Source organism: Gobius niger (assembly GCF_951799975.1).
Source record: "Gobius niger genome assembly, chromosome: 23".
Classification (NCBI taxonomy): domain Eukaryota; kingdom Metazoa; phylum Chordata; class Actinopteri; order Gobiiformes; family Gobiidae; genus Gobius; species Gobius niger.
Window position 1 is genome coordinate 10,051,487 of NC_136874.1, and position 27,521 is coordinate 10,079,007.

General features: G+C 43.5%; 3 protein-coding genes across 12 annotated transcripts in view; 1 reads left to right on the forward strand and 2 right to left on the reverse strand.

Moving 5' to 3' along the window:
* Positions 1 to 901: 901 nt before the first annotated feature.
* Positions 902 to 6,161, forward strand: stk24b (serine/threonine kinase 24b). 2 transcript variants are annotated; one of them, XM_079582099.1, is made up of 11 exons: positions 902 to 1,666; positions 2,448 to 2,678; positions 2,767 to 2,823; positions 2,948 to 3,056; positions 3,294 to 3,451; positions 3,572 to 3,757; positions 3,839 to 3,987; positions 4,138 to 4,264; positions 4,392 to 4,460; positions 4,721 to 4,857; positions 5,062 to 6,161. In XM_079582099.1, the coding sequence occupies exons 1-11, from the start codon at positions 1,625 to 1,627 to the stop codon at positions 5,096 to 5,098; spliced, it is 1,302 nt and encodes a 433-aa protein (XP_079438225.1). In that variant the 5' UTR covers positions 902 to 1,624; the 3' UTR covers positions 5,099 to 6,161. The 2 variants fall into 2 exon arrangements, with proteins under 2 accessions (XP_079438225.1, XP_079438226.1); XM_079582100.1 differs by having other exon boundaries at positions 903 to 1,666; positions 4,141 to 4,264; positions 5,062 to 6,159.
* An 838-nt stretch (positions 6,162 to 6,999) lies between these two features.
* On the reverse strand, positions 7,000 to 12,151 carry LOC306982243 (solute carrier family 15 member 1-like). Its single transcript, XM_079582098.1, has 23 exons — positions 11,907 to 12,151; positions 11,797 to 11,816; positions 11,642 to 11,726; positions 11,424 to 11,565; positions 11,229 to 11,348; positions 11,054 to 11,153; positions 10,712 to 10,802; positions 10,555 to 10,638; positions 10,337 to 10,419; positions 10,139 to 10,225; positions 9,945 to 10,034; positions 9,786 to 9,830; positions 9,680 to 9,712; positions 9,503 to 9,591; positions 9,343 to 9,424; positions 9,146 to 9,262; positions 8,939 to 9,070; positions 8,535 to 8,581; positions 8,349 to 8,456; positions 8,152 to 8,272; positions 7,933 to 8,067; positions 7,762 to 7,869; positions 7,000 to 7,681 (listed from the first exon to the last, which is right to left on the reverse strand). Exons 1-23 carry the CDS (start codon positions 11,911 to 11,913, stop codon positions 7,436 to 7,438), a joined length of 2,172 nt encoding a protein of 723 aa, XP_079438224.1. The 5' UTR covers positions 11,914 to 12,151; the 3' UTR covers positions 7,000 to 7,435.
* Positions 12,152 to 12,203: 52 nt separating this feature from the next.
* Positions 12,204 to 27,521, reverse strand: part of dock9b (dedicator of cytokinesis 9b) — a 34,756-nt gene continuing 19,438 nt past the window's right edge. For 6 of the 9 annotated variants that reach the window (XM_079581386.1, XM_079581385.1, XM_079581384.1 and 3 more), the window contains exons 12-52: positions 26,933 to 27,253; positions 26,781 to 26,863; positions 26,574 to 26,696; positions 26,410 to 26,489; positions 26,146 to 26,333; positions 25,651 to 25,716; positions 25,468 to 25,560; positions 24,291 to 24,402; positions 24,098 to 24,216; positions 23,750 to 23,836; positions 23,584 to 23,673; positions 23,003 to 23,118; positions 22,609 to 22,678; positions 22,406 to 22,531; positions 22,275 to 22,346; positions 22,052 to 22,198; positions 21,885 to 21,968; positions 21,677 to 21,788; positions 21,390 to 21,568; positions 21,194 to 21,301; positions 20,991 to 21,102; positions 20,777 to 20,907; positions 20,013 to 20,127; positions 19,864 to 19,930; positions 19,743 to 19,790; positions 19,294 to 19,430; positions 18,021 to 18,136; positions 17,576 to 17,713; positions 17,323 to 17,505; positions 17,126 to 17,239; positions 16,835 to 17,050; positions 16,693 to 16,750; positions 16,166 to 16,272; positions 15,413 to 15,535; positions 15,223 to 15,336; positions 14,642 to 14,788; positions 14,223 to 14,433; positions 13,906 to 14,096; positions 13,725 to 13,825; positions 13,494 to 13,632; positions 12,204 to 12,992 (exon numbers count right to left, since the gene is read on the reverse strand). In XM_079581386.1, coding sequence (XP_079437512.1) covers positions 12,876 to 12,992; positions 13,494 to 13,632; positions 13,725 to 13,825; positions 13,906 to 14,096; positions 14,223 to 14,433; positions 14,642 to 14,788; positions 15,223 to 15,336; positions 15,413 to 15,535; positions 16,166 to 16,272; positions 16,693 to 16,750; positions 16,835 to 17,050; positions 17,126 to 17,239; positions 17,323 to 17,505; positions 17,576 to 17,713; positions 18,021 to 18,136; positions 19,294 to 19,430; positions 19,743 to 19,790; positions 19,864 to 19,930; positions 20,013 to 20,127; positions 20,777 to 20,907; positions 20,991 to 21,102; positions 21,194 to 21,301; positions 21,390 to 21,568; positions 21,677 to 21,788; positions 21,885 to 21,968; positions 22,052 to 22,198; positions 22,275 to 22,346; positions 22,406 to 22,531; positions 22,609 to 22,678; positions 23,003 to 23,118; positions 23,584 to 23,673; positions 23,750 to 23,836; positions 24,098 to 24,216; positions 24,291 to 24,402; positions 25,468 to 25,560; positions 25,651 to 25,716; positions 26,146 to 26,333; positions 26,410 to 26,489; positions 26,574 to 26,696; positions 26,781 to 26,863; positions 26,933 to 27,253 — 5,061 coding nt within the window. In that variant the 3' untranslated portion in view covers positions 12,204 to 12,875. Of the gene's footprint in view, positions 12,993 to 13,493; positions 13,633 to 13,724; positions 13,826 to 13,905; positions 14,097 to 14,222; positions 14,434 to 14,641; positions 14,789 to 15,222; positions 15,337 to 15,412; positions 15,536 to 16,165; positions 16,273 to 16,692; positions 16,751 to 16,834; positions 17,051 to 17,125; positions 17,240 to 17,322; positions 17,506 to 17,575; positions 17,714 to 18,020; positions 18,137 to 19,293; positions 19,431 to 19,742; positions 19,791 to 19,863; positions 19,931 to 20,012; positions 20,128 to 20,776; positions 20,908 to 20,990; positions 21,103 to 21,193; positions 21,302 to 21,389; positions 21,789 to 21,884; positions 21,969 to 22,051; positions 22,199 to 22,274; positions 22,347 to 22,405; positions 22,532 to 22,608; positions 22,679 to 23,002; positions 23,119 to 23,583; positions 23,674 to 23,749; positions 23,837 to 24,097; positions 24,217 to 24,290; positions 24,403 to 25,467; positions 25,561 to 25,650; positions 25,717 to 26,145; positions 26,334 to 26,409; positions 26,490 to 26,573; positions 26,697 to 26,780; positions 26,864 to 26,932; positions 27,254 to 27,521 lie in introns of all 9 variants that reach the window. The other 3 variants (XM_079581382.1, XM_079581381.1, XM_079581380.1) reach the window with 1 other exon arrangement.

Consider the following 27,521-nt stretch of genomic DNA (forward strand, 5'->3'; position numbering starts at 1 on the left):
GTCATTATGCTAATTTCGAAGCGGTAGCTATTTGTTTTCATTAGCTTGGGCACGAGGCTTTCAATGCAATTTATAGCAGAAAAACTAAACTTATTCTACGTGTCACTCTCGGATAATGTTGAAGCACCACAAACCACGAAAGGGCAAAAAGTAACCTAAAAAGATAGCACGCACGCTACACCCTCTCACCAGCGCCCAGGAGGACGCTGTATTAATTTGTGCACTAGCGCCCTCTGCTGAGTAATGCAGGACACTGCATTGAACATTATCAAACCGTCAGGGGCTCCTCTGCTGGAGCGTTAATTAGTCCAAGTAGCCAAACAAAATCAAATAAAAACGAAATGTATCTAAATTGCTAAGATTTTCGTTACAGTTGAAATGTGCATTGTTGTTGTTGTTGTTGTTTTTTCCAGCTTATTCACCGCTCATAAGCTTCTTGCCTCAGCCCACTCCAATTAAACTAAACTAAACCAAACCCAATCGGTCAAAAAACAAAACAAAAACAAATAAAAAACATTACGTCGCCATTGTGGAGGGTGCCAATATTAGCATATCAACACACACAAATGATACAGAGTGGTATCAGTGGTGTGTGTTGATAGGTTAATATCGGCAGCCTCCACATGGGCGACGTATTTTTATTTTTTTATTTTTTTTACCGATACAGCTCCTTTACACAGTTTGGTCGAATGTTTAGACCAGGGTGAAAGTAAACATGAATCAAAGTCTACTAAATGCTCATATTTGCATGTGTTCTACTGGTTTAACATGTTTTAATTAAACGTATTTTGTCCCGGAGAAGCTTCGATGTTGAATGAAGGTTAAAATAAGAAGTGAGTGAACTTCACCTGCCGGACACCTGTCCCGCGAGATGTTGGGATGTTGTTGATCCAGATCCGGGTCCGCCCAGCCAGGCGTCACAGCCCCGACAAGATGGCCGAGAGTACGGGACGAAAGTGAGGGAGGAAACAAAAACAGAGGCGAGCAACCGATGTGTGACTTGTAGAGTTTGCGAAGACAAGTTACTGCAGAGATACGAGTCGGGACAGAGTTCACCGGAGCCTGATTCTGCTGCGGACATTCGCGTTATGCCGACAGACTGTGCTCAGAGCCAGCCCGCTGACAGAGCATTTGTCAGGTCGTCTCTGGTGGCTAGCTAACGAGCTAACCATGTTAGCTAGCTGACAACACTGTTGGGAGTGTAAACGTTTTACAAAGTGACAGCAGGACTGATTACATATATAAGGCTGTCGTTGCACCCCATGACGTACACGCGGGTTTAATTGGAGAAGCATCGCTCTTTTGAGTGGGAAATTGAAGTTAACCTAGCGTTAGTTAATGGTTACCTCGTCTGTTAGCAAGCTAACACATTGCGGATTTCTCCGAATTAGCCACAGCAAACAGCTATGAGCTTGGTCAGCTGTTCAGGGCTCCTTGAAGTATTTTGACAGAGCCCCGGGGGCGTCGATCGGAGGACCTGGGAGTGCATTTCTTCGCAACTTACTTGAAGCGACTACATCGCACCATTAACCTGGATTTCCAAGTTATTTTGTGTCGCCAAAAAACACTGTTCACCGTTCGAACCGAAGCTCGAGCCCTGCGGTGAGACGCGAGGAGCATCGCCATGGCCCACTCTCCAGTGCAGGGCCACCTGCCCGGGATGCAGGTGAGCTCTGATCCCTCTGTCACTGCACTAGAACAAGGTGTACATCATGGAGATGCTCGCTGTGAGGGCTTACAGCACTTCACACCTGACTCACTGCTCAGTTATTCATGTTATTGATAACTACAGCTGCAAGAGAGGGTTCAAGTAATTAGTTCATTTTTACAAATGCAGATATTTTATTAACAGGGGCTTCATCATCACCGTGGGGATAAAGAGTCATGTGCACACATTTCACTGCTCATGCCCACCATGTACTTCTGTGTTTTGGACTGCTCTCATTGGAATTGTGTTGGTGACATCAATAGAGAATGGAAATGTACATTTCCTAAATGTAAATTGATGAATTATGTTTCCAGACTCTACAATATGCACTTATTTAAATATAATCTACTCTACATCTCTGACTAGTAGTACTTTTTATATTGGCAGTGCTTGTCTTTGCTATGCTAAGTGTTTACTGTGCCATTGTATTGAATGTGCTTCTTGTTTATAGAGGTTCTGATATGGGTGGGTGTGTGTGCGTGTGTCAGATTTCATCCTTTCTAGATGAATTATATTTCTGATTACAAATGGACTGATCCTGTGGTTTATGTTCACAACCAACACAACAACAGGAATGCATTATTGTCTGGAGATGCTTCCTTTTACAATGATGTTGAAATGATTGAACTGTCATGTCTTGTAACAGGCCGCCGCCGCTGCTGCTGTTCCTCATTTACTCCCGCTCTTGCAGCTCTTTCCTCGTTTTAACTTCACCTTCACTTTATTCTGTCTCCATCAGAACTCTAAAGTAGACCCAGAGGAGCTGTTTACCAAGCTGGAGCGCATTGGCAAGGGCTCATTTGGCGAAGTATTCAAAGGCATCGACAATCGCACGCAGAAGGTCGTGGCCATCAAAATCATAGACCTAGAAGAAGCTGAAGATGAGATTGAAGACATCCAGCAGGAAATCACTGTGCTGAGCCAGTGCGACAGCCCATTCATCACCAAGTACTACGGCTCGTACCTAAAGGTGATGCGCGCTACTGATAAAAGAGAAGTTCACGAAGCAGCTATTTTTTTCTGTGTCAAAATAGTTACTCTCTCTCCTTTCTGCACAGGACACAAAACTATGGATCATCATGGAATATTTAGGTGGAGGCTCAGCATTAGATTTGGTAAGTTCCACCACAATCCTTTATTGTGGGTAGGCAGTGTATTGGAATTGTAATTATTCTTTTAAAAACAGAGCACTGTTCCCTACCTAGCTTGTATGCATGATTTTCTTTGTTTATTACTCAGATGGAGCCCGGCTGCCTGGATGAGACTCAGATTGCAACCATCTTGAGAGAGATTCTGAAGGGCCTGGAGTATTTGCACTCGGAGAAGAAGATCCACAGGGATATCAAAGGTAGGAGGCTTCCCTCACAAATGTTTTATTTGGCGACTACGAAATCTGAAATACCACCTTAATGCTATTGATTACCACTTACGCTTTCATTCATTTGGGTGTCGGCTTACTAAGAGGTTTTGCGATAAATTGCCCATGTAGATAAACGACTTTGACAGAACGGGGAGTAGTTTGAGAGGTAGTGCGTTGTCTGGGAGGCAGCCATATTGATTTTGCGGCGTTCTTTTGTTTCCACAGCTGCCAACGTGCTTCTGTCTGAGCATGGAGAGGTGAAGCTGGCAGACTTCGGCGTGGCGGGGCAGCTCACCGACACGCAGATTAAGCGTAACACTTTTGTCGGCACGCCGTTCTGGATGGCACCGGAGGTTATCAAGCAGTCTGCCTACGACTCAAAGGTAGCGGCGCTGACAGCAGTCGATTTGATACTGTTCGCGAAACTTAATAAAAGTGCAGTTTGTTTGTAAATTCCATCATTTGTTGCTTTAATGAGTTCCTGTGTGTTTTGTGCATTGCAGGCTGACATCTGGTCTTTGGGCATCACGGCCATTGAGCTGGCGAAAGGCGAACCTCCGCACTCCGAACTTCACCCCATGAAGGTTTTATTCCTTATTCCAAAGAACAACCCGCCCACGCTGGAGGGCAACTACAGCAAACCGCTCAAGGAGTTTGTCGAGGCTTGTCTCAACAAAGAGCCCAGTTTTGTGAGTGTTTCTTGACAGTGATATCATTGAATTGGGATTTCTTCTTTTTTTCCTTCTTACCTTTCCCTATGTGCTCCACAGAGACCAACTGCCAAAGAGCTGCTGAAGCATAAGCTGATTGTCCGTCACGCGAAAAAGACCTCGTACTTGATCGAGCTGGTGGACAAGTACAAGAGGTGGAAGGCAGAGCAGGCCCGCGCCAACGATTCCAGCTCGGATGAATCTGATTCGTAAGTACTGCATTCTACAGCTCTCTTTATCAAATACATACCTCTGGCAGGAGTTGGGAAATGATGCCAGCCCCTTCTCTCCTGGTTTATTCTGCACATAAGCTAAGAACATGACTTTCATCTTAAGTGGCTGTTTTGTGTCCGTCTAAGCAGGGAGCACGACGGCCAGGCATCGGGTGGGAACGATTTCGGCAGCGATGATTGGATCTTCACCATCAGAGAGAAGGACCCCAAGAAGCTGCAAAATGGCGAAGGGCAGTCAGGAGCAACGGACAAGGTAGGAGAACATGGCGGTGCTTGAGAAAGTATACAGAGGCGTAATGTGGGACAAGGAAATTACCATGTAAATGTGTAAATTTCCCCCTCGAGCTAAATCTAATAATCCTCCCTCTCTTCTCTCACAGACAAAAGACATTCCAAAGAGGCCTTATTCACAGAGCCTGACCACAGTCATCTCTCCTGCGTTAGCTGAGGTAATAGCATCTAAATATGAAATGAGCTATGTTCAATAGAGCGCTTAAGGAAATGGTTTGTGGTTAATTTTGCAACCGCCAATGTGTAGGTAGCTGTGTCTTGATAAAATTCCCGACCATGCTCGCTCAAATTAATAGTATGACTTGACCTAGTACCTATTAAGTGCACCATGGAAAGCTTCTTGGCTTGTTTATGTGCCGATGCTCCCTACTGTTATACGAGAGATCTGCCTGTTCGCTAACACCTCCTCTGTGCGCAGCTGAAAGCGCGGCAGGAGCAGGTGAACGGTAACCCCATGGTCCTGGATGAGCTGCGGGAGGCCATCCTGCTGGCAGAGGAGTCCTTTCCTGGCATCTCGGACTCACTCGTGGCACACATGGTCCACCGACTTCAGAGGTAAAGAGCGTCAACACCTGCTGACATCATAAGTTAGGGCTTTGTGTTTTTTTTTTTACTTTTTTCTATCTTTTTCCATGACTTATTTGTATTTATTTGGTTAAGAAATGTGACATACGAAGGCTAATATGCTCTATAAAAGCAGAAAGTATGGCCTCTTTAGCTCCACAAACAATATTTCCTGAATGTTTCTTTGTCTTGCAGTTATTCGACTAGCAGGACGTCTTCTTCTTCTACCTAGTGACCGCTCAGCTCTGCTCCAGACCAGCTTCTCTTGTTCCCCAAGCGCCACCCTCCCCGCAGCGGCCACGCTCGCCATCAGGGGTCATCGAAAAACCAGCTGAACACACGTGACCCCACCTGCTTTTTGAGAGAGGGGAGGGTCAACCAAGCTTGTAAAAAGTAAAAAACAACAACTTATCTCCAGATTCTAAGCGAGGCACTGAGGACCTCTCGAGGAGCTTCTTGTAGTTTTTTAGGAGGTGGCACAGTTTGGCCACTTGGCTTCATGCATCGGATGGGACGCTTATAGGGCAGTCAGACTTTGTAAATGCCCGAGCCGCACACTGAAGACGAACAGCGCCTAGATTTTCTCAACAAAGAGCTGATAAATCTCTCTATCTCAAATCAAACAACACTCCACTCCTCCACTGAATGCAGGCGTCATCCCCATAGCCTCACAGAAAGCATGACGGGGTGGGTGCGAGTGTGCTCGAGAGTGTGTGCTCCGACTCCCCCTTGAGGCAAAAAAAACAAACTGCAGCATAAATGAAAACCTCAGGTAAAGTGCTTTATGTGGAGAGGAGGGGTCGCCATGCTGTACCTGTACATGATGACTAGTAGTGTCTTTTCTGCGGGGGGAAAATGAATCACTGTGTACAAAATGGTCATTTGCGCATTTTGTAGATACTGATCATGTTTAAAAAGTAGATATTTAAAATTTTAAAAACTCCAACAGAAAGAAACAGAAAATGCCTTGACTTTTTGGATCGTCACACCTTTGTTTTGGCATTTATTTTTCATAACACGTTTTAGTTTTACATGTCTTTTCTGTGAATTTCCGTTCAGTATTTCATTGGTTTGAAGAACAAATCTACCATTTCAGTCACCTGCTGAGCTATGACTAACTGTTTAGGAGTAGATGACGTTCTGTTGTGTAGGGAGTGGGAGACTGTGCTGTTTGTTTTTTGTTTTTTCAGTTGTTTAGGTGTCGTCAGAAGAGATCAGCAGTGATTCTGAAATGAAAGCATATATGATTGACATGTTAAATGATCATTAGATCAAACCGTGATGAAAACAGCCTGGGACATTAAAGGCCCGTGTCGCTGACTGAAAGTGATAGTGAAAGATTACCTTGCTTGTAATTTATACTTCGCGTTATATAGAAAGTAATGGAGTTGAGAAAATGGGGCAAGGACCATAACCATCCAGGAGATCCGTTTGTGTTGATGTCGGGGCGAAACGCCATGCCAAGTTCAGATGCCATTTTAAATTCCTATCCAGTCATTTCTTTTCTCACTTCCACACTGAGCTAGAAGTGCCATGTCCTCTTTATGCTTTCACCATTTGTTTGTAGTATGATTTGCACCTTTTTTCTAATTTCAGATCAGTTTTTTGCACTTTGAAAGTGTGTTAAGTATTTAAAAATCTGTAATAGGAAAAACAAATGAAAAAGTTGCTAATAGCCATGTTTTGCTATATATGTTTACTTAAAAGTTCCAGAATTTACTACTGTGCTAATGCAGCAATAATGTTGAGGAGTTGCTTCAAGACGCACTTGTCAACACAGGGATTGAAAGAAATATCTGATATTTTTATAACTGCAAAGAGTAAGTATGGAAATATGGAATGCTTTATGGATATGGGCACCTGCCTCTGGCAAAAGTATCTATACCTTACAGAAAACATATGCTACGGAAATGACGACGAAATGTGTACATTTGGTCTCCTTTATTATAGCTGACAGTTTATAGTACTGTATATAATCTTTGCTTGTGTCATCTGAGAATTCCCAAGTTTAATGTAAGCTCCTTGTAAGCTTTCAAAGTGACATGAGAAATAAAGATCTAATGCTAACTAAAACCTACATCTCTCCTGTACTCCACTACTGTTCATCAAAAACCATCTAGTAGTGTATGTTTGAGACAATTATTCTTCCACTGATCAGAACCATGGCAGAGTTTATTAAGTGCAACATGTCAGTGGTCCATGAACATCTGTGCTGGTGTTTATTGGTGAGATACATTTATATTTATGGCAAACTTTGATAGACGACCTTTGACCAAAGTGCACTGTCAGAGTATCATCCCTTCAAGAGTGGAAACCTGGTATAATATATAAAACTGAAAATATTTTACAATATATATTTTACATAACACATTCAAACAAAAATGACATTAAAGGAAAACTACTAAAATGTAATTATTACAATGAGCTCAAAGCTCTTCACAACTGAAATCACATCGATTTACGGAGCTAACACTGATATCAAAAGCCCTTGAGCCCTTCTTCACCCATCACAACCCACTGAGTCACCCACTCACAGCACTTCACAGTCCAGATTCAGACACAGTTCCCTCTACATTTTGGTCTGATAGGGGTTCTCTTTGTCAGTGCTGTCGTCTGAGTGTCTTCTCTTTTCATTGTGGCTTTCCACGGAGGCCCTTTTCACCATCTCCAGACTTTTCCTCCTCTTCTCATCCTCTGGCTGAGAAAACTGGGCCTCTATTTTGGCCGGGTCCATGTAGGTGTAGAAGTAAGCCATGAAGGCGAATATGATGCACACCAACACCAGCAGTGAGGCAAAGAGGAGGTACTCGGCCCACTAAAGGACAGGAAATTGGATTAGCTTTTGTTTGTCACATCTAATAATGAAAATCCTTGTAATCGAACTGTCCCACCCACCTGATCATCAAGTGTCGCCGCCTCAGCCACGATGAGCACGATGATGTTGCCGACAGCGACCGTGAGCAGCCAGCCCGCCTGCAGCACCGACTTCATGTTGCTGGGAGCCTATGAGACGGGCGTGTTTGTAAAAGGAAAAAATTCAAGCTATACTGAAAATAGTTCACTTACCTGTGAATAAGAGAACTCTAAACCAGTGACCGAGAAGACCACCTCTCCAAAGGTGATGAGGAAGTACTGGGGGATGAGCCAAGCCATGTGGATGCTGTTTGGGGCGATGTCCATGATTGGCACAATCCCCTTGCACTACAGAAATAAGAAAAACAAAAGCGTGTCATTCTCAGTATCTATAAGTAGATATAGCTTATAGCAAATCTAGAAGATAGTTACAGTTTGCTGCTCGAATGTAAAAGATGAGGGGATGAGCAAGGTGTAGGAGCTCCCGAACTCCAGCGTCTGCTCATAGTCACACACCCGCAGAGTCGCTTCATCTAAGATTGTAAACTTAACTCTGAAAATCATTGGGAAATCACTTTAGAACAGTTTCGACATATTCGTTTGGCAATAAAGCAGAGTCACGGCCTTACTTTCCCGATATTACATTGTGGTATTCTGACATGTTGTTGGCCACGATGTCTCCATATTTCAGCTCACCGCTTGAGATGTTTAGAGAGGAGCCAAATCCATTGAAAAATCTACGAGAAAAGTCAAGATAACAGTTCTGCTATTTTGGCAATGTGCACAAATGTGAGTTACAAGGTATGATTTTCAACCTGATAGCATTTTTGCCTTCATCTGGTTTGGCTGTGATGTCATTGAACTGTAGATGATAATAAATAGATCAAAGTTATTGGTAACAGGTACTTTATAGCACAGTAATCACATTGTAATAGTAGGGAATAAGCAAGGTAGGTGGGGATAGCAAAGGATATTGTGTTTGCTGCCCTGTTTCCATATTACTACTGCAATGACACTATGTTTCCTGGTAATAAACTGCGTCGGTGTCAGGTGTTATTCATATTACTGCGAATTAAAGTGGAATGACTGGCATGTGTCCTGTTTTCTTGAGTAACTATTGCGTAATTAGGTTAATTATTACAGTTACGTGTATTATTACAGTTTGAAGTGTCATGCTATTTCCATCAAAGCAAAGTGCTTCCAAAATGAGTTTGTTTACCTGAATAGGTTCAGCACTCTTTGAGACAATGACCATAGTATTGCGGGTTCCCTCAGCTAAACTGATTGGATGTTTCGTCGTCCCCAGGGTCAGAGTGAATGACTCGGTGAACGTCAGGTATTCTGGAGAGGCCTGGAAGACAAGGCTTATGTGAGATTGCAACACAATCATAACTTTGGGTTTAGGTTCATGCAGCCAGTAACTGACCTTATAAGGCTCAAGGGTCAGATTAAAGTCCCCCGCACTGCCCTGCACCGTTGTGTTCATCATATTGATAAACTTCGCCTGGGACTGAACACCCGTTGGGAACGTGGGGAGTGAGTTCTATCAGAGGAGAGAGAGCAGATACATTATCAGATCAATACAGTTTTGCCAACGCTTGGGTATTTTTGGGGGGCACTCACGTCAATCTGTAGCTGGACGAGCGCGGCAGCGACGAAAGCCAGAGCGGCGAAGAACATGCCCACGGTCATCCTCTTCAACGGGCTGCGAAATACACACACACAAGCTCTGTCGAATCACGCTGCACAGGAGAGACAATTATCATCTGGAAGGAAGGGATACCTGAAGTTGAGATTGCATTTAGTGATCAGTGGGTACACGATGCTGTCCATGATGGGCACCAAAACCAGGATCAGGATGGGGTTGACAGTCTGATGGAGGGAGGAGGGGGTAGAATAAGATAAAGTGTGACCAAAATATGATAATATAATGTAATAATATCAATGTTTTTAGTCTTACCTGCATCTGGTCGGGCTGCACAACAAGGATTCCCTGTGGAAGACAAATGAGGGAATGTTAAAAGCCCTTTATTGTGGTTGGTATTTCAAATGAATAATACACTTACAAAGTCTCCGTTCATGGTGGTGGCTTGAAGTGTCCATCGTGAGCCCTGTTGATGACACATTTTATTGAGGAAAGCTGTAAATGCTGTATTTTTACCCTATATTAGCAGCACAAGGGTCTCCAATCCTCAAAGTATGAGCAACTGTGTTTTTTAGATTACCTGCTGGTCGAAGAGAGCCCAGAACATCGGGAGAGGGATGTAAAGGAACAGCACTTTGAGCACCATTTTCACTTGCGCGATCAAAAGTTTCTACAACACAACGAAACAGATGTTTGTAAGCTAGTATGAAACTATGATTAATACAGTATTTATTGTCCCATTAAGTCATAAAAAAGCATGAAACCTGCACTTACATCATACTTCTCATCAGCCCAGTCCATCCAGTGCTCCCTCTTGGGATATTCAGGCTTCCTGTGCCTGAAGCGGTTCTTGATGGCAAACTGTATGTATAACAAACACATGATTTCTGTTAACTTTTCTCTGTTGACTTTTACAGATACCCATTTGGATGCTTTTATCACGAGTCAGGAGTAATTATTGGGAGCACTTACACCAACACACTTGCAGACTTTGACCAGGATATTGCCTTGAGGTGCTGTCTTGGTGTACATGCCACTTCCGATAATGAACACAACTGAACACAAAGACAAAATATTGCGATAAATAAGCATTAAACCAGTAGGAATTTCCCCCTTATGGCTTGATAATGCACAGTCACAATGAGATATTATTAAAATCGCACAGAAGAGTCAGATTGTTTTTAACTTACTTAAGGCGACCACCATGAGAGCGGCCGGGACACCAAAGGCCAGCGAGTAGCATTGCTGTTTAGTGTGAATTCCACACTCCGTAGCTGCAGGAAAAACAAAGACAAGAGTCAGTTTGTGCTTCCTGCTCCATGCTCTATGAGGGATCTGTGGCCTCACCTCTGAGGATGGGGGTGATGATGGTGGACAGCAGGCTGCCCGCGTTGATGGACAGGTAGAAGATGGAGAAGAAGGTACTCCTCTGCTTTTCCTGTTGGGTGCATATTTTACATCTGTGTTACTTGTGAGACCTTTACATAGAATTTACAGAGGCCTTATACAACATCACACTTCATTAGTAAAGACAGACTTCGCCCCTGGCCTTGGACTGTGATAACATCTCAGAAACACAGGTCTGCGCGCAGGTCAATAAAAATGATAATCGCAGGAGTGCTGACGTGCTGCAGCTGATATCTCTATCAGTGCAGGCCTCTCTGTCTTCACGTTCCTCTGGGTTCTTACCTGCTCATCAGTGAACTGGTCTCCACCGAAAGCTGCCACACAAGGTTTAATGCCTCCTGTTCCCAAAGCAATGAGAACCAGCCCCACCATCGACAGAGCACTGAGGGGAGAGTCAGCGTTTTAAATGACTTTTAATTTAGTTGTATTTTTATGGAAAGTAGGAAGTTGAACTCACATATGAAGGGTCATGTTGTCGGGAACCCCATCTCTGTTCGCATCTGTGATGTCATGAATGGCACTCACAGCCAAAATAATCTGCCCAAGAGTGTAGACTATTGACAGGTAAACAATAGTCCTTTGCAGGAAATAAAAGTGTTGGGTTAAAAGAGTGAGAAGATCATTTAAAATGATATTAACACTTCAAACATACTTGAATTTGCCCAGCCAGGAGTCAGCAATGATCGCTCCAAGGATTGGTGTTAAGTAGCACAGAGCCACGAATGTGTGGTAGATAGTTGTTGCAAAGTCATCATCCCATTTGAGAAAGTACTTAAAATACAGCACCAGCACGGCTGTAGAAAGATGATGAAAATGGTACTTGAAGCGCAAAGAGGGGCTCAGAGTCAGACCGACAGTTTAAACACTCACCTCTCATGCCATAGTAGGAGAAGCGCTCACAGAATTCATTGACCACAATGAAGAAGATACTCAGTGGGTATCCACAGACAGTTATCTACAACAAGCACACAACTTTGAACATGGCTGTTATTATCTAAAAACATTGAAGAAATAACTGAACTTACACTTTTACTTTTCCCCCTCTCTGCAAAAGCAAAGAAACAAAGCAAAAACATCAGACTATAAAATGCTCTTACACTACATATAAAACATTAGCAAATATATTAGATCTTACCTGCCATGATTGCGCCAACTCCTATTTCCCCACTGTATCCAGATGAAAGCCGACAGTGCAATTATTGACCACTGTCCACAATTATCCACACGAAGAGCGAGCAGAGAGCAGAGATGGTTCATAAGTAACCTCCAGAGGAACGCCCACTCCCCTGCATCTGTCAGCACCTCCCTGTGTGCAGGTCCCCTCTCAGGCCGTACAGTCCCACAACACAGCAACACCCACTGTAAGGACTTTATGACTTCTGCTCATCTTACAGATATAGATTACTTTCCAGACTGTGATTGTATGGTATGTTTTCTTTATTTAAAAGTCATTGCCTTACTTACAGCCAATTTTCAGAACATTTGCTAAAAGTCTATGGACAGATAATAGATTGCGATCTTCTAGCTTTGCATTGCACAGTCTATTCTTTGACGTCTTTGGCAAGAGCAGTAGGTAGATAGACAGGTACGCACTAGGTAACAATAAACAAAAATATTGCACACTTTTTTTTGGTAACGGAAAATAGATTAACACGTCATTTGCTTGGCATTAAAAAAAAAAAAAAACACCCATTGGCTTAAAAATAGTCATTAGTTCATTTGATATACCAAAAAAATCCACTGCACAAAACGAAATGCAGGAGCAGAGCTGGGAGTTACTCAAAGTATCTAAAGGTAAAAAATAGTATGTATTTACATTAAAAGACGTAATGCTACAAAATGCTTTTGTTTGTGTACATGTCAAGGACAGGGAAGTCAGGATCATTTAGATAAACCACAGCTTGTTTTGCTTAGTCACTGCTTGTGTCAGGATAAAAATGAACAGGATAAAAGGGGAGAAATTCCGGTCCATTTCTCATAAAGGTCTCCATAGGAAACAATTGTCTTCTCTTCCAGCTGTAGGAAAGGGCCAGGAGTTCATAAAAATGTCATAAATGATTGGATTGGCAGATGATGAGCCCAATCACAGGACGGCGACCGGATATCAGAGGATGGTGGTGGAGCCGTGTGGGCTGGCACTTGTTGGGGTGCCACTGATAGCATTGAAGATTCCCATAGAGTCAGACAGGGCATTTCTGGCACCATCGTCTACTGGGAAAATCTGAGGAAAGATTAAAAAAAAAAAAAAAAAAGTTATTTGTATGCTTTTTGCTAGGTCATATAGGTGATAATTTTATTCAATTTGCCTTGCCTTTGTGACTATATATGAACTAGTTTTACACTAATCTAGACTGGAGTTTACACCCTACAGTTGTGTACCTAATTGTTGTGTATCAACTCGTCCTTGTGAAGTATTGGGGAGGTAGAAATGTACAAGGAAAGCAAGAAATGTGTGAAGTGAAGTAGCTTTAGTTAGAAAAATGCTTACAGAAGAGCATAGCTTTGAAATGATAATGTGAATAGGCTGAACAGTACATATTCTATTCAGTTGTAATCATAAGAAAACATATACTAGTAGATGAAATTAAATGGATTTACCCTCCGATCTGCATAGGCCAGCACAAAAACATCAGAAGACAGGGTTTGTTAGTCTGGTTAGTCATTCAGCATCTTTTTTCTCGAGACGATCGATTGCGAATGCCCACCGTGTTGATTTCCTTACCTGTTCGTGCATAATGTTGGACAGTTCCCGCGTCAGGTCTCTGTAGTTGGCCTTCATCTCGTCGTGATACTCCTGCTGATCCTCTTTGATTAGCCGCTCGTTCACTCCTAGCGCTTGGCCGCAGGCGTCTACAAACTGCCTGCGAGGGGGGCACGCGAACGGAATAGCATTAGCACAATAAATACTACACATACTTGTATATTTATAAAAGCTAGCACCGAATGTCTATACCTGAACACTTCCTTTAGCTGCTTGACTTTATTGTCGGGATATTTCTTGGCACTGCTGTCGTCTAAAAAGGCTCTGGCGTAAGCGAGGGGTCCAGCGTTTACCTAAGAACAAATATGAAAATACACCGCAGTGAAATGTGTTGTCATCTAAAAGGTACACATAAAGCAGTTCAAGCCTTTACCTGCACACTGATGCTGCCTTGTAGCTTGAGCTGAAGCCTGATCATGTCGACCTCGGAGGCCGAACAGAGCAGCCGCAGCTCAGCCACCTTGGCGCTCATCTCGTCTATGGCCACCTCGATGGGGCTCAGGTCAGTCTGGTGCTGGTACATGACTGCTATGCGCTTCTTTACGTACGGGAAGCAGTGCGTGGCTGAAAAGACAAAAGATCAGGAGCTTATCGAATCAATTCCAGAGCATAAGCATGACCCAGGAGACAGCCTCATCTAATTATCCAATCAAACTTGTCATATGCACTTTAAATTGGTGTAAATCTTACTTGTGAGGATGGTCCTCCGTTTGCACTGCTCGTCCACCCCGCCCTGCTTCTTCCCCGACACGGTGAAAGGCGTCTCGAAAACGAACCTGCGGATGTTGTGGCTTTTCTCGAAATCGGTCTTTCTGTCCTCCAGCTCCTTGTCATCCAGATAAGGCGTGACGTGGGTGACCTGGATGTAAGCGTACTTCAAATCGAGATCCTTCGGGTTCACCTGGAAAGAAAATCACAACATCAACACCATAGTATGTAATCTAAGTTCATATTATAATGTGTTTAATAAGAAACTAGAATCTCTATTATCGATTGAAGTAACTGATTTGAAGTTTATAATCTTCATAATGAATAACCAATGAACCAACAAGTGCAGTGAATGTTTGACAACCTGGACTGCAAAGACATGTTAGCTATTGCGCGCACACCTTGCCAGAGTCTTGTATAATCTTGACATTCTCTTGGCCAAACTTGTCCGAGTAGAGCTTCAGGAGCCTCTGGGAAATCTCCGAAAGTGGGGTGAACTTTGGCTCTTTGTAGATGTACTCCTTCCCGTCTTCATCTTCGAAGAATCCCTGGAGAAACGTGGCAGTGGACAAACAAACGTTAGCCTTTTCTGCATGTTGTGTTTTGAAATGAGTTCTCTAATGCTATGCGTAATATAATCAAAACCTGGCACTACTTTGTGTGTCTGAGGAAAGGTAAACAGAGACCATGTGGTTGGAGTACAATCATTACAAGAGAGGATCCCAGAGGTGAAACAGTTGATCCAGGGCAAGGGGCAATAGCCTTTTAAGCCTTGACTTTATCTACTGTGGCTAATCCTGCAAACTACTTCAAGCAACATGCAGAAAGTACAAGATACTACACAATGCAACGTATGTGCCCAATAGAGAACATCTTTGTGCACTTACCGCGGCCTTAGGAAGCAAAGAGGACATAAAAAGAACTTGTTAAGATACAATACACAGTTGGACCGCTGGAGGGATTACACAGACACAGCCCGTACCTGTCCAAAGAAGGCCACTCTGAAGTATGTGCCCAGGAGCCTTTTCCCAGTGTGCATCACCTCTATGACCTTGGTGTAGGCACGATGGAGTGTGTCATACAGATGTGTCAGTTTCTGTAAAGCAGAAGTTTTGACCCTGAAAACCTGCTGATTTTGGAGTTTAATAGCTTTTCTTGTTTTGATGGACAACCTCAAAGTCCCGGCGCTGCTCATAGATGGGGATTATGAGCCGGTAGACATCTGCGATCAGTTCGTAGCGCTCTGCTTTCCAAAGGCCGTCCCCGCACTCCTCCAGCAGCTCCATCAGCACCTCCTACACACACAAGCACACGGACAGTTCATCATTTTTCATGCGCTATTTGTCTGGTGGGGCTTGAAGGGAGCACGGTGTCCTTATAAAAAGAAGAAAAAAAAAGGACAGGCACGCGTACAAAGTCGGAAATGGGCCTGTCATCTTCACCTCGTAAAACAGATGGGAGGTGGAAGGAAAAAGTGAAGTCCGCAGCTGTTGACGATCTCGTAAAAAACATGCATTTTGTGGCCATCGCTTTCAGTTTTATGTCAGGCTTTTATGTCACAGCTTAAGTGCACATGAGCAAGAATGTTAAGTAACTAAACACCCAATTGCTTTAGCAGTGGCAACTATTAGTCACAATTCTACAAGAAGTGCCAATTTTAGGAGGAAAGTTGGACAGAAAAGCTGAAATTTCCTTTTTTTTTATGTTATTACCATAAGGAAGAGGGATAATTAAATACTGGATGTGGAATCAAAGTCTGTATACGGTAATTTGCGAATTCAGCAATTAATCGCCCGCTGATAAGAGCACAGGTGCTGAGTGATAAAGTGGACACTGTCAGTAGATCATTGACTTCCTCACCGATGAATTAAACAGATAGCAAGAAAGCTATCTGAAAGCAGTGACATTGAAAAGTAGGACGGTACCTCATTGAAGTGAACGTCCTGCATCCCAACGTCCTCCATCATGGCCGCCTCCTCGTCAATGTTGGGGGTGATGACGCGGAACGCTGTGCAGCCCTGTCTGAACATGCCTAGGAGAGAAAAGTACATTAATCCCGCTTCTGCTTGCATAATGCTTGAACTCGCTTTGCCCGTTGTACATTTGCTCACTAACAGAGTTCACCTTCCAGCTGAAAAGGTGAAGAAACGTGAAAATCTTATCTCGTAATGCCTTGTTTTTAATACAGTCATGAACGAAAGACCTTTGGACCAGTGCCGAGATGGCAATGTGACACTCTGTACTGTGTTTATTGCCTACAACTAATACAGAACTAGCCACGATGTATGTTTTGAAATCACTAATGGTCAGATAACTACTTTCTACCACATTAACTTTGAACTGGTGACTTATGACATGGCTTCTGAAACAGGAAGGACATTAAAAGTGAGCAAAGTGTGCAGCAATTCAAAAACAGGGCCGTTAAAGAGATGAAACAGATTTGCCCAGTCACCTTTTCTCCACAAGTATTCAGCCACCAGAGCAGCCACGTGCACGTAACACATCGCTGCCTGGAGAAAGAGAGAGAGAGAAAATGTATTGAGGATATCCTGTATTTTGAATAGAGTGGAGCGAGAGCGATGCGTTTGCAGTACCTCGGACAGATCCCCGTTCTTGTGGTGGATGCGGGCCATGCTGTCCAGCCAGGTCTTGCGGAGTTCCGGGGTGCTGGTGTAGGACTTGGCCAGACTGTACTGCAGATCCACCAGCATCTCCGGGTCGTTCTCGTGCTCCTTCATCTGCTCCGTGGCCATCAGCACCGTGCGAATGCGCTTCATCAGGTCCTTCACGTCCGAGGGGAACGCCGTGTGCTACACAAGGCAATTCATATGGGTTTAGTCGCTTTCAGAACCCGCTGTTTTCAAGCATATTCACACGATAGTCACCTTGATGTTCTTGTCACTGTTGGCGCAGTTGTTAATAATGGACAGAGACTGCTGGAAGCGGGTGCCGCCGATCCCAATCACATCCGCAATCAGCTGGCTCACTGCAATAACCACCTTAAACAAATAAATTTACGTCAAAGATCCTGCATTTAGAGTTCTTTGCAGAACACTAGATGCTTTTTTGGTATCTCTATTACCTGCAGGTGTGTCCGCACAAAAGACTTGCGGCCCGTGTAGTCGAAGTTGCTCTTCATGAGGAAGTAGAGCAGATGGGCCGCGTCGCTGCGAATGCTGCTGAGCTTGGAGTTGCAGCACTTGAGGATCTCGTAGCACAGCGAGGCGCACATGTCCGCGCGGCCGTCAAAGAACGTGCAGGGAAACTGAAAGGGCGCACAGTGAGGAAAGGCTCCCACGCCGACACAACGATTTGAATTCGAGGGGCTGGATTACCTTGTAGATGAAGGTCCTGAGGGAGGTGAAGACGTGCTTGAGGGCCGTCTCAGACTGTGCGATTTGCAGAAAACACAGATGCACCTGGAACACCTTCTTCATGAGAGGGTTGTGCCCGAGGTCAGAGGTCAGCTGTGTCTGGGGGACACAGTGGGAATATACAGGGGTGGGTGATATAGCAAACAAACTAAGGTCTTTTGATTTCATTACAATTCATCCACACTTGGCCAATATAGACTGCCTTAGTGACCTTCACGCCTCACAGTGATAGGTTAAATCTGTCTGTCATTCACTCAGAGCCCAATAGGAGGAGTAGGTTGGGAAAACAGATAGTATGTGTGCATCAACAATCTCTCCAAAATCGCTGCATTGCCCTCCCCCAGTAATGTGTTCATGACCAAATGTGCATGTTAGACTTCATTGATTTCCCTTCTGTATCTGTTACCTTGAAGCCCATGATGAAGATGCTGAGCGTGTCGAGCACAGTCAGACAGACCTCAGTGGACACATTGGCCTCCAGCAGACACTGGCTGCTCACGTCGGCTTCGGCGTGAGAATACACTGCACATCACATACAAAAGGTCATTCAGAGATAAGCCTTTATTGAGGCTATAAATATGAGATTTACTGAAACGCTTTATCAGGGCTGGGTTTATTATATCGATAATGCTAATGACTACTTCACTTACTTTACCAACAACAACAACAGGAAGAGGGAGAGGATTAATTTATATTAAAAAAAACAAATAATAGATTAGCTTAAAAACAAACTTTAAAGTGATCTGAAGGTCCAGTAAAAATATGTATGATAAACAGGTTAGAGTTATTCAGGCCTGACAAATATGACTGCAAAACATCACTGCTGCCAGTAGAGGGCGCATAAACTGGCGTGAACTGTTTTAGAAATTGTTAATAAAAAACAATAGCTGTTGGGCAAGTTTATTTGTAGAGCATGATTCATACATTAGGCAATTCAAAGTGCATTACAGGTACAAACAATTACAAGTACGCAGATAAAATAACTTGTTAATATAATCATTTATTACCTAAATTAAAGCAGTACTAAGTAAGTCATGCCCCTAGAGGGGGCATGTTTTTTTTACTCAATAATTGTCCGTGAGAATAAATACTAAGCTCACAGAAAAGACAAAGGAAGAGAGGCATATTGTACATCCAATTACACAATGGAGATAATTGTTTTATACAAATTTGGCTTGTTTAAAGCTAGCCCGCAGTTAGCTTTGCCCGTTAGCCTTCTTTGAGATTCCATTAGTGTGCATCCCCGGAGGCAGCGATGTTGCAATTGTGGTTTTCTGGCCAGAGACACCAGGGGGAGATGGAAGACCCCCCAATCATCCCATTAACACTTGTATTGCCCCCAGAGGTACAACGAAAAGGATTCATGAAAGTAAACAAGTTACTTTGCACTGCTTTAAAAGCAAAATACTTTCAGTGTTATATGCACAGCTGCAAATAATTGTTTTCTGCTTGAACTTGAACTTTGGCAAAGTCAGGACTAGAGCAGCAGTGTGTTCTGGGTATTAGTTATTAGTTAAGGCGTGTAGCAGGAGGAACAGTGTGCTTTTGAACTCCTGAGAAAGTTCTGATGCAGTTTTCAGTATTCAATGTGCAGTATGTAAATCAGATGAGCAAAATAACAGAACCTCAAGTGTTAAGTTAATCTGCAGTCTTTATCTATCCCCTGTCAAGATACTTACTGTTGTTGAAGGTGTGTGCGCTCTCGGGCGTCCCCAGCTGCTGTAAACGTGCGTGCAGGAGCCCCGCCCTGTTCCGAGATACAGGCAGAGTTAAAGACTTCTTATCTGGTGTCATGAGGCCGGGCCCGTCCTGGCTCCTATGAGAGACAACAATAAGACAGATCACAATCCCAAACTCTCCAAAACCAACAGAGAATTGTGCTGGGTAAATAATAGATAAAGATATAAAAGCCAAGACATCGTTATGCAGCCTGCTTCATCTTACCCATGCGAGAGAGAGAGCCAGGGACTGGGGCATTAGTGACATTACACTTGCCAGAAGCATTAATAATAAAGAAAAAGGGTTAGCAAATATAACAAATCATTTTAATGTGAGTGTGTGCTTTATTCATTCGCAAAATTGGGTTAAAAGGCTGCTTTCAAATGTGGTTTATGTGTAATACTGTTACCTGGCGATGAATCTCTTGCCCATGTATCTGAACTGGTGAAGGCACACTCTGCAAAAAGAAAACAAATGATTTTCTATAGAAGTTCCCTAAGCATTTGAATACCCAAGTCTGTGAAACTTACTCTAACAATGTGAAGAAGTCCATTAGATCTGAAGGCGCTGCTTTGTTCCAGTATGAAAAAAGCGCCTCTGAAAGTCACATATTAAAACCTTGTTAGGAAAAAAAGAAAGACAGTTGGAATATGGCTTGTTAAAGAGGAGGTGGACCTACCCTCTGACATGCTCTTGAGTATATGTAGGAAGCACATGAGCAGGTTTCTGATCTCATCTCTGTCCAGTTTATCGCAGCGGAGCAAGGTGCTGCCCAGGGCCAACGCACACTGGTTCTGAGGCAAGAGTAAGAAGTTAGCCATTGAAAAATACAAGACACACTGGAGGATTCAGGCTCCACAGATGTAAAGTGTCAAGTGTTGAGCAGAGAAGGCAGCAGCACAGTGCAGCTTTGAGAGAGCAAGATCAGTCAGGAGATTTAAAATGTTATATTTACGAGCAGAACTCAACGCACTCCCGCATGTGGGACAACTGAAAGGAGAGATTTTGAGAGTATTGTACAGATGCCCGCAAGGACCAAACCCAATCAAAACTTAGAAGAGTTTTTTGTGGGACATTGCACAATTTCTAGCACACAGTAAAAGAGGTCAGCTCGGCCGTAAGTACTTGTAGAGATGGGTTAGCTTGGCCGTTCAGCCCTGGCTTATCCAGGACACTGTCATTGTCCTGCACTGGGTCAAACAGTGGCACAGAAAGCAGAGAGAAGTCCATAGTGATGCGTTTAGCCGCACGGTTTGGCGCGGGGTTCTCTGCGCCGACAGGATGCACCGGAACCGAGTGCCTCCGAAATTTCTCTTTTTGTTGAGTTAACATGCAAGGAGCGGTAGTGTGGGAGCGCTGCGGTGATGCACAAAAAGCTATTTGTGAAACAGAATAAAATATTCTATAAACAATCACGTGTGTGTGAATTAGAAGAGCATAAACCTTTTCCAGGGAGTTGGTTCTGTCACTGCTTTTGTCCAACAGGCTGTTCCCAGAGTCAGTGGACACCAGCGAGCCTCTGGAGTCTGCATGGTTGACTGAGCTGACATTAGGAGTGGAGCTGTGGGGAGACGCTGCACAAGAACAGCACAAGGTAAACTAAAAATCTGCTGGTCTTCAGTGTTATCAGGGAACTAGGCTTTAACAGAGTAAGAACCTGTTCCAGAGATGACGCCAAATACGTCTTTGTGCAGTGCGTTTTCTATACAGCTGCCCGGTTTGTGAGGCGTCACCAGAGCATTTGGCACCAAAGAGTCGTCCCTGGAATTCTAGTGAAACAATAAAGAAGTCGACTTTCAACAAATCCCTAAAATCTCAATATGTGTTGTTTAGTACTGGGCCACTAGGTGTCAGGCTTACACTGTGGTTGCTGAACGGAGCCAAGTCCTTCATGTCCAGCCTGTGGACATTTTCCTGAAGAAGCCCAAACATAGGGAGGTATAGGGTGGCCAGTCTGGCCTGATGGCTCTAGTGAAGCAAAGCAATATTATGATGTACCACATGTTTGCACTTTAACACATAACAATATAATTTTGATGAATGGCATTGGATTTACTTTTGCAATGTAGCGGTCATCGAAAGTATGCTTGATCATCAGGCCCTTGAGCACCTGGATGGAGATCTGTCGGACGTCTCTGTACTCCTGAAGAGCCCCGCCCACCTCCCTCAGCAGCAGGCCAACCAGGAAGTGGTTTCGGCAGAAGTCATCAGTCAAGGAGTAATCCAGTTGTAGATCTGGGGAACAATATTGAGTTACATGAAGCAGAGGCAGATGAGTTACATGTGGGAGCGGCAGGAAGATGATGCAGGAGACTAAATGATGCTGAAGGTCTTTAATTTTACCCTGGAACCTTTGTATCCTCCCCTTTCCAAAGGGCATGGGCAGATTGAGAGGGACGTAGTGCTCATGATTGCAGACGACACGCAGGAACTCAAACTTAAATTCATACAATGTCTGTAAGAAAAAAAAAAGCAATTTAGATATTATGTCCATTTGTATCTCACTCTAAAACAAGAGTAAAAAGAAGAAAAGTAGAAAAAACTGTGAAACCTTTGGGTCTCCAGGTACAAAGCAGTTTATGTAATTGTTGATTTGTTTAAAGACAAAGCCTCTGTCCATGAAGGTGAAGCAGCGCTGAGGAAAAAAAGAACAAAACGGAATAATTACTTTTACTCGATGCCATTTACATAAACATGAGCATAACAAAGCAAACAAACTTTAATGAAAACTGCCAGGCTGTGATTAGCATTGCGCGCCGCATCCAGGTTGTCCTTGTACTTCTGCGTGATGTGAGGCATCAGCATGTTGACCAGAGTCTCCACAGCGTGATAGAAGGAGGCGGAGAAACGCTGGTTCCTGGAGAGCTGAATTAGATTAAAGAGACAAATGTTTAAAGGGGTTAATTCAATATGCATTAGCTGAAGGACACAAAACATTTACCTTCACTTTTCCACTTTCGATGAGATAATGAGCCATCGACTTGACCAACGCCTCGAAGAAATACCAGGAGTACTGAAACGCAACGTGATTTAGAGCGAGGAACACATCGAAAACAAATCCATGAGTTCTACCTTTAACAGCTTGTTGCTGGTCAGAAAGTCCGTGGAGGGCTTCAGGATGGCCGTCATCGCTTTAGCCAACTCCTCGTGAACCGTTTTCACATTTAAACCGGAATATGGCTCGGGTTTTAGCACAAACTGTGGAAGGAGAAAGTAAAAAAGGAAAATGGCAAAGATTTTAAAACAAACTTGTATCATTTAACACAGAAATGTACCTTGACGTAGGATCGGAGATAGTGCTCCAGTCCCTCTTCATGGCACTGAGCCACAACGTGCACCATCACCCTGCGAGGAGGATACAGCGGGTTCAGGAAGTAGTCTCATCCCTGTATTTATACCTACAGCAACTTGTAGAAATATTAGAGCTGTTGTTTTGTAAGTAAATAAATACATTTCCCAAAACATGAAAGCAAAAGGAGACAGCAGGTGGAAGCAGGGGGTGGCAAAATGTACTCCTTCCATACTGTGTCACATCTTTTATACTCTGTCGGCAATGCTTCAAAGACTAACGAAGAGCACAGCAGAGGCAGGAAATGTGAATCTATAAGTGATGATAAAAGACGGCAAAGTCGGCATCGCTACATGAAGGTTTTTGTAAATAATACCCACCTCGTCACGTTAACGGCCACGTCTTCGTGCGTTGCTCTGGTCAGCACACAAAACAACTGGTTGATAATAATGGGGAGGAAGTTGACCATGACGTGGCCCTCCATAGCATGAAGACTCTTTAGGATAGATTGAGATTTGGATTATTGATTGGTTTAACACCCACTTCTTAAATGAGGGCATGTTCTCCAGTTCGGCATCACCCAAATCTAAAAGCTTCTTGACTGGAGAGCTGACACAGGCCTATGAGCTATAGGAAGATAAGAGCAACAAAACTGATCTAAAAGGATCTTTTTCTTTGCATTATTGCGATGTCGTCAACACTTTTTTGACGTTCTTTTTTATTGCTTTTTCATGCTGGCGGCATTTTTGAATTCTTGTCGCTTTTGCCGCTATTTTGACACTTTTTTCCCAAGAAGCTTTTTGATTTAGATAACGCCAAACTGGAGAAAATGTGCTCGGTTCAGATGGGGGTTAACAGATGCTATAAATTGAACTTTAAACAGAATATTCTCTCTTTTTAAATGGTTAAACCTCTCATGATGTCGCACATAATAGTAGAGAAATCATACAACGAACATTACCTTGAGATACTTGATCAGCTCTCCCTCTAAAGCCTGCTCCGATACGTTCATCTTCTGACAGTGGTGAAAGAAGTTGTGCAAATGCTGATCCTGCGGAGAAATGTCTCTAAACGTCTTAATCATATTTAAATGTGACTCTTTGTGTGTGAATAATGAGCAGCAATACCTGAGTATACACTGTAGAGACCAGATGAGTTGAGACTTTGAACAAAGGCTTCCCGCCATCAACCCACTTGATCTCTGAGCCCGAGTGCTAAAAAAACAGGGGTGGTGTGAGATAAATCATATCACCAGTGTGTAACTCGGCTTCTGTACTGAAGATTGTCTATCGATGGGGAATGGTAAAGCTGCAGGTAATGTTTTTAGGGATTACATTCTAATACTGATCTAATTTGTTTGGCATTTGTTGAGAAAGCTTGTTTGATTTCCTAATCCAATCCCAGCTAATAAGATCTACCTCAAATTGGGGCTTAGTCGAGAGAGAGAAAGAACAAAAGCCATCACATTTCTATACCTTGGAGACGCCGTCCTGGGAGCCGAGGTACCCGGCAGGCGCATTGGCAGCAACAGGCAAGTGCTGCTCATTCATTATCACTCTGCCATCTCTGAGCAGAGGCAGCCAGGCAGATCCCACTGTGGGCGAGGCAGAGTTAAGCGTAAGGCAAAAATTGCAGGAGTATGTAAATCAGCACCGTCGCCTGTTTCACCTGGGGTCTCGATCAGGTCTTTCTTCTTGCTGTTACTGTCACAGCTCACATGATAAAAGGTGAAGAGGAGGTGGTGCTTCTCGTGGAGCTGCGTGGGAAGCTCGATCTTTATCTGTAAGAGAAAAAAAGTGGGGGAGAAAAATATCCTCAGGTAGATTTTTCCAAACACAGTTAAAGGTTTGTTCAAACAAAAAATGATGCTCCTTTCACAGATGGGAATAAAGGCTAGGAAATATTAGGAAAAGAAAAGTGGTTATGTTTGATAAATGTGTGCAGCGTTAAACATATATTGCTTCCCCATTAGCCTTGACCGAGCACATTTCCAGTTTTACCCAAATATTAAAGGTTCTGGACTGGAACTTACAGCCTGTAGGTGAGATAGATAAGGGTAAGATCAACAAAACCCATCTAAACTTTTTTCATGTTCTTTTTAATCTAATTTTTTCTGCTTTTTGTGTTGAGTTTTTGTCTCTCTTTTGTCGATTTCTTTTTTTACTTTTTATATTGATTTTTAAAAACTTTTTTGTTGATTTTTTGAAACTTTTTTTGCTGATTTTTAAAAAATATTTTTGGTTATTTTTAAAAACTTTTTTTGTAGATTTTTTGACACTTCTTTTTTTTCACTTTCACCACTTTTTCATCACTTGTTTGTTGCGTTTTACTCTAGATTTTGTCCCTTTTTTTTGTGACGCTTCTCACAAAGCTTTTAGATTTGAATAAAGGGACTATACGGAGTTTAAAAATGTTAAAATTAAGTATTTTTCTCCCCCTACATGTTTCAACAATGTCCTGTGTAGAATGAGCCCAGACCTGTTCACCACAACTGCCTCTAAAATCCTGCACTGTCACTCAAAAAGATGTTAATTCAGTCCGAATTGCCGTCATGCACAAGCTTAATATAGAAGCTGCAGTTACACATATGACCTGAGGTGGCAGTAGTGAGTATAAAATGGCTAACTTGCATCTAGTCCCTTTAAAGCCAGACAGGAGAAAATGTGCTCGGTTCTGGTGGGGGTTAAGAGGTTAAAGCAAAATGACTGAATCCTGGAAGCCTGGTGCGCCCACAAACTTGTACTTGTGCCCACCCTTTAAGGCAACTCGGGTTACATTGTGATTGCAGCGTCTTTCGTAAACCAAACCACTTGGACCGCACGCTTCGTAAACAGCCTTTAATTACCTCATCGTAAAACTCGGGGTTCTGTTGGTGGTGCAGCACGGCAGCATAGGCCTGTTTCGTAAAAAGCGGACCTCCCGGCCGGCCATAAATGCACTACAAGCAGAAGACACTCATTCGATTTTGCTCCATTTTGACATTTCTTTGTACGGGAATTAAATGTCACGCCGCATTACGCAGATTCACCTTTAGCGGCTGCGATTCGTCCTCATCGGAGTCCTTGAATTCGATGCTCACTGCGATGTTCCTCGCCTGGACAGGAGGGCAAAATGGCAAGGACAGATCACGATAAATATGCAGGAGACTTTCTTTTTCCAGCACATCTCTCTTGGCCCTGGAGCAGTTCGCTGCCACACGGTATTTCTATCTCAGAGACGTTGTCCATTCCAGATCGCCATTAGTTTCAATAAGAAAGTAGGAAAATGCTTCAAAGTTTGCCAGCTCCAATTTGGAATAAAGGAGGTCATAGACAGAAGGGAAAATCGGGTTGAGTTGGAATTAATGCATTAATCAGACGCTTTGCCTAAGGATAATATCTGCTCTCTTGCTTAAGCTGCCAGTTGCCATATTCCCCAACACAACAAAACCAGCAGAATGCATGCCAATACAAAGATTATAATACTTAGTCGACTGTGAGATGAGATTTTAAGGCTAAGTGGAGCGTAATGCACAAAGTAATACCTTGGCAAATGACTTCTGCCCGTCATATTTGAGATGTTTCGGGTAAACGTAAAGGTGGTTTTTGTAGATGGTGAAGGGCTGGGAACATTTGGCGATGCACGGGACGAACTCTTCCACTTCGAGCAAAGCGCTGCCGGGTCCGTTCCCCTCGAAGTTCCTCACGGGGATGTACGAGGAGGTAACGCAATCTGAAAGCAGCCCACGCAGAGGAGGTGAGTGAAAACGGTTCATTGAGAGGTGAAGCATTGAATACAAACGCTTTACTTGTCACATCTGGGGCAACGCTGTCGATTGTCACGTCTAAGTTTCCTAAAAGCACGGGGAGTTTGGCCATTTTCTCTGGTCTGGAGAAAGAGTAGTAAAAGTGATCGTTATCCCATGAGTGACTTTTAAAAGCTGAGTTGAAGAAAAGAGGAGAAGCTGCCTACTTTCTGAAGTCTGTGAGTAGTTTGAACATGTCGTCGTCTGACAACTTGCTGCTGTCCTGTCGGTAGAGAGCAGAAAACCGGGCGCTTTTGTCCAAAGTTCCTGATGCATCTTTGAAAACAGGCCTGTAGTTTGTGTAGAGTGATAAAAATGTGACATAATAATGGAGATAATTTCGTATATTTGTGCACAATTTGATGAAGCCTTACCTTGCAGCCCATGCGAAAGGCATCCTATACTGCCCCAGTCTGCTGCAGGCTGTCTTGGCATTTTTCAACACTTTTTGTGCAATCTACAAAATATGTAACATTATTAGAAAATGCTAATTCTCCTATAAGTTGCAATGGCATAATCTGTACACCTTTGTCGAATCGGAGCTCTTCATGTACGGTTCCGTGCAGTGGGTAATACCTCCTTGTAAGACCTTCTCTACCCTCGCAACGAGAAAGATCTCCGGGTGTGGACAGGTGACGGAGAACACGCCCTGTTTGGGATACTGGAGGGCAGCCTCGGGGAGGGAGCGAGGGTCTGCGCTCCCGTTGATGATGTGAATATCCTGCCCGCTGCCCGAGCCGGTCATCTGTCGGACCAAAGGGTGGTTCAAATCCACGTGGAAGTCCGCCGAGATCTTTCTGCTGTTCTGGACGTCAAATAGGGACAGCACCACGTAGAACGGCTCCACCTTAGAGAGAGGGAGAGAAACAATTAGATAAATAGATATTGATCTTCTCTAAAGCATTTCCATTAAGTTGTCATGTATGTAATTCATCTTCCCAATGTATTTCCATTAGCCATTATGTGTGGTAGAGAGAGATTGACAGCAGGAAACCAGCTTCAGATGGGTGCTAATGCCGGGCCCGGTCGCCATGGCAGTCAGTGGTTTTGCTAATAGCACCAGGGGCCAGCCAAATGTGCCATCTGAACTGTGATCCACATAGCTTGTGTTTGTA